At 41.1% G+C, this 5,145-nt stretch overlaps 2 protein-coding genes across 2 annotated transcripts; both read right to left on the bottom strand.

Moving 5' to 3' along the window:
* Positions 1–222: 222 nt before the first annotated feature.
* LOC104418183 (DNA polymerase zeta processivity subunit) lies at positions 223–4,530 on the bottom strand. The gene is made up of 7 exons (XM_010029632.3): positions 4,505–4,530; positions 4,228–4,337; positions 2,067–2,257; positions 1,879–1,959; positions 1,590–1,702; positions 1,273–1,462; positions 223–1,034 (listed from the first exon to the last, which is right to left on the bottom strand). Exons 3-7 carry the CDS (start codon positions 2,095–2,097, stop codon positions 832–834), a joined length of 618 nt encoding a protein of 205 aa, XP_010027934.1. The 5' UTR covers positions 2,098–2,257; positions 4,228–4,337; positions 4,505–4,530; the 3' UTR covers positions 223–831.
* Positions 2,754–4,231, bottom strand: LOC104418100 (protein WHAT'S THIS FACTOR 1 homolog, chloroplastic). The gene has a single exon (XM_010029367.3). The coding sequence runs from the start codon at positions 4,080–4,082 to the stop codon at positions 2,871–2,873; it is 1,212 nt and encodes a 403-aa protein (XP_010027669.1). The 5' UTR covers positions 4,083–4,231; the 3' UTR covers positions 2,754–2,870.
* Positions 4,531–5,145: the final 615 nt, after the last annotated feature.

Here is a 5,145-nt window from a genome sequence, read left to right as displayed (position 1 = left end):
GAGCGTGCTTGATGCATGGGGGTTTTGGTCTGCAGTAATGTTCTAAAATTTAAAGAGTCAAATACACTTCGAAGACTTAAAACCAAGATTAAAACCCATAATGTTAGCCATAACCTGTTCACCTCATGTATCAGTAAACCAAAATACATCAGAATGACAAGCTCCTCTTAACTACATTCCTTATGGAATTAGTTCGGCCATATAGGACAAGTTCATCATCCATTCAACGAATATAAGCTCTGGTCTGTCTTCCGTAGATTAAGCTCCAATTCAAACGCTTCAAGAACAATAGAGAAATTGCTCCGACAAGGAATAGCCAGACTCCCTCCGGTGGGAGTAAATCAGATTCTTCCCACAGTGAATCCACCTCAAGACAGATGTTGAATACAAAACATGACATAGAAAACAAACACAACGCATTTGATCAAAAAACGTTGAGCAGCTGCAAAAATCTAATCCTCGGTCTTCCTCCATGCTTAGTTTTCTCAGATGGAGGGACTCATTGAGCTATATTGGCAACAAGTTCAGCTTCCGGAGACCCAGGACCCAAAGATCAGAATAATTATGGTGCCAAAGGTCGTGCAGAGCTCAAGGAATGCTGCCCCTAGTTTGTGCCCGACATCGTACCTGAGAAACCAAATGACTCCATAACAGATAAATAGAACTCAGAAATGAACTAAAAAATAGGACCCAGCAATATATTGGTGGAGAAAATGCATATATTGGCAAAATCTATCAACATATTATTCCCATCAGATCCAAAGAAGTTGTAAAATTCTACTTAGTGACAACTGATTTACATGTTACGCATAACGTCATGAGTGGTTTAACCTAGGACTTCATCGTCTTGGATAAACTTGGATGCTCCAAATATAACTGAACATTCAAAGGTTCACTACTCATTGACTTGATGGGGGTTATAAGTGGAGGCTGCTGCCACTGCTTTGTATCCGTTGGGATCCACAATGCAGCAGTGTTGCCCATATCGGCCTGAGGAAGCATCCGAAAGTAACCTACAATCTCCCACCTGCAATCTACTGCCATAATGTGGTCTTAGAAGAACAGTCCCCAACTAACGAGCACTAAGAACCAAGAAACATAGACTTCATAAGAAACAAGGAAGCCGAGCTCAAAAGATGCTTCGACTGTTACAACACCTAAGGCATATTTTCATCCTTGGCAATGCAACAAATGTAATCACACATATTCCAAAGCAAGCTTAAGGGTTCCTCCAACAGGACAAAAACTCCATCCGATACATGATTCACTTACCTTGAGAAAGAGCACTAGTCAGTGGTTGGGACACAGACAACTTGATCAAAAATGATCTAAGAGAAAATTCTAGGTCAGCATCTTCCACCATTGAGCCGCATGACTGGTTTACTGAGAGCTTGAAAATGAATCTCTCCAGGGGGACATTCTCGGTGTCAAAGAACACAACAGCTATTCTCTCTATCAGTCCCTGCTTTCCAATTCAAAGAGCTTATTTTTGATAAAAGGCTCCAAACACTGGCTTGTTCGTTAAGCAATTCTATTCACATGGAGATTGGAATACAAGTTAGAGAAGGAAAAGAAAGAAACATGCAAACCTTTTCAATGAAAGGTTGAAGCCCTGATACAGACATATGGATATAATTCCTCAGTTGAGGGTGCTGAGCTCTATGGACTACCGAATTCAAATATCTCCTCCTCTCAAAGGCACCTCCAAAAAAATTGGCATATTGTAACAAATTGGTAGGTGAGGCAGAAAAGTAAGAAGGTCAAAAGGATGAAGCACAAGTGTCCAAATATAGCAAAGTGGCTTTCATCAAGCCTTGCCAGGCAGTCCTATTTCTTTGCCCATTCATAATTCACAAACAGTTACCACAATTTCCTTACCGGAAGGATAGAGTCCCTTGAGGTAAACAATGGATGTGATGGCAACCTCTAAGAATTCTACCAGAATACGCGCAGTCTCACCTACAATTTATTGTGAAAAAACAAAAAAAAATACTAAGAACTGGTAAGAACTGGTACAACCAAAAGAATTATCTTTTCACGTGATGAATCAACAAATGCAAAATCACCTTGGGGAGATTGATTCTCTCTTCGATCCATAAGGGTTCACTCTCTGTCTCCTGCACCAGCTAATAATAGAAATGCTGATGTATACAATGGGTCTATAAACTGGCAGTTGCAAATAGGTGGGTTCAGAACTGGTTTGACTTGGATATACCCATTTAACTCATTTTGACCTGTTTTGGCTGGTGTAATTGACCTACACCAGACAAACCCAGTTCAAATCTATTGCCACCCAGATATCTGAGTGCCGACAAATTATAATCTTTTAACCGTTGGATTGATCTACACCAACCAAATCAGTCCCACTGAGCACAGCGCTTACAAAACTTTCCTTCTCACAAAATCAAGAAATCACTTGAGTAATTCTCACTTAATTGGACATAACAAAAAACTCAGCTTTACATTGATTTTGCTTCTTTTCTATTGCCTTCAGTCCATCCAACTTTGTCAAGCCACATAGCAATTATCAAATCACTTGTGTCTATTTTGTTGGACATAAAACTGTTAAATGGACAAATTGGCTCAATCAAAGTATGCCACCTGTTACAGAGATAGTACTTGATAAATGACCTCATTAGCAAGCCTTATCTTTAAAAAGTATGTCTTTACTTGAAAAGGCATAGTTTCACAAGGTAGATTTAAGTTAGAGGTTTTAGAGACAAGTTTAGCCTCAATGCATTTGGGAGAGGGAGGAAAGGAAAGCCAAAGTAGTCACACGTTTTACTATGTTTGACTTTATTTAAAGCATGACATTCTCAATGTCAGAAGAACGATTAAGTATATCTCTCATTTAACACCATCTGACAAAGTCATCTTGTTACACACAAACTCGTACTTCTTCGCCCACAAAGTTCCATAAATTCATCATTGAATGATAACAAAGGACACTTCTCTACTAGATTTGATCCATCATAAGCTTCTTTAAGAAACACCGTGCCCCTAGCACCCTTATTAGTGAGGTAAAAGATGCCTTGATGCTTGATCAAACAAAGCACCAACCTAGATGGCAATAGATACTCTGAGTGAAATGCATCCAATTGTGAATATGTCATCCGTTTCTCCATAGTCAAACTGAGGAGCTCATGAAGCACAGCCACCACCCTTTTTCGAGCTTTAGGATCTGTCATCTCAAATCTTCTTGCATTCAAGTAAGGTGAAGGAAATTCCAATCTCTGCCACCTCTCAACTGCCATAAGATAACCTGTGTTTGGTCTAAAACCAGCAGGATAACTCAGTCTAAATGCAAAGGGACCCACATAATTACCATCTTTGGATATTTTAACCTTCATTTGACCTACATTGGAGTCCAAAAAACCTTCACGTGCTAGTCTTTCCTCACGGGCTGTATCAGCTAATGAGGAATCCCAATGTTCCAGCCGAAGACAATCTCTTCCATTGACATTTTTGACTGAGAAGAACTCTGGGTACTTTGGGATTAAAGTATCCTTGAAATTATCAGGCAATCCCAGTTCAGACCCAATAAATTCAATCTTCTCAAGTGGGATTTGACAATCCACAGACAACATTAACAGCTTCCTCAATTTTTTCACCAAAATGGGTTCCATTAATATCCTGGCTTGAGCTTCTCCACGAGCAATCTTCTCAGCTTTCTCAGTGAGTGATACAAAAGGGGGCAATCTATTACCGCCACCTACGTAGAACATTGAAGGGTACCTTTCGATCACAGCCATAAAGTTCCACTTTTGAACAAACCCTACTTCTTTTTCTAGGTCCCTAAGAAGGAGAGATTGGTTCTTTTGGGATTGGATGATAGATTTGAGCTGTAGGATCAAAGCCGGTTTCTTTTGCAAGTCCATGACTTTGTCAAGTTCCTGGACTCTATGATAGATTTTCTTCTTGGGTCTTCCTGCTCGACTGGATTTTTGCTTCGACTGAATCCACAAGGACCATGATTTTGGAATGGGGACTGAAGGTGACGACACATGCGCAACATCGCTTATTCCGATGGCATCTCTCAGGGCTCTCTCTATATGCTTAATCATGAATCTTATACATATCATATGCAGAAACCAAGAACAGTCCGTGAGGCCAAATCCAAACCCACCAAGATCGCATGTATATAAAATGTCATCAAGCTAAAGCAAAGGAAACCTGACTGTGCAATCTAATTGCATTTGCCTAGTGAATTCGTATCGGAAGACGTACCCCCCAAATGGCGACCTCTTCTGCGCCCGAAACCCCCTCCCCTTCCGGCAATCCTGCCGTCAGCTCGCTTTCCAATCAATTAATTCCGAGCGGAACACTAGCTCACAAATCTGCAGCAACAACAGAAGCGACCTTCTTCATTCAGAGGGCCCGATTGAAGACTATAAGATAAAGACAATCCGCTAAAGAAGTGCGTTTGCTGTTCCATTGCTCGATGTCATCCCATCATCCTCCCCGCAAGATCGTCATGAAAGGAAAAACGTAACGAATGCTTTACCTTTCGGCGAGATGTTCGTCACCGAAATCGCAGAAACAACTTGGAAAATCGACAGAGCAAAGATCTGTTGCAGAGGAATGCGACGATCCTAAGGCAAGGGTTTTGGGGGGTTTTTGTCTCGAGGACCGGTCAGTCCGGACGAGCTTTTGACATTGGGCCCGAAGATCCGGCCCGACCGTCCGGCCGGTCCATGTAACAATCCGCAAGTTTAGGAGGACGAAAATGACGATGCGACACATGCAGTTTATGCGACGCTGTCTCGAATGAAAGAGGAATTCCTTTGTGATATGGTGATCGGTTTCATGGCGGTTCCAACTTTCATTTTTAGGAATCGGGAACTGGATTGAAACTCTTTAGAATCGAATTGGTCTAAATTGATTTCTAAGTAAGCCAATAAATCGGCTTTGTGTTTAGTTTAGTTTAGTTTTTTTTTTTTTAAATTGTATGCGATCCGCTTTTCTTTGAATCGAGTAGCTTTCTCTACAAAAAATAGGTGCTTCGGTTTGGTGGTCATTGCAATTGGGCAAATGAACTCACACTCACAGAAGGAGCGTGGACGCCATGGAGCCGGTCCGCAAACGCCTTTGACTCCAAATGGTACTCATTTATTAGTATCAGTAACAGTTTTAGTGCATTTATGA

Source organism: Eucalyptus grandis, chromosome 6 (assembly GCF_016545825.1).
Source record: "Eucalyptus grandis isolate ANBG69807.140 chromosome 6, ASM1654582v1, whole genome shotgun sequence".
NCBI classification, from domain to species: Eukaryota; Viridiplantae; Streptophyta; class Magnoliopsida; order Myrtales; family Myrtaceae; genus Eucalyptus; species Eucalyptus grandis.
The sequence above is the reverse complement of the archived record's forward strand: the minus strand, read 5'-3'. Positions and strand labels throughout refer to the sequence as shown.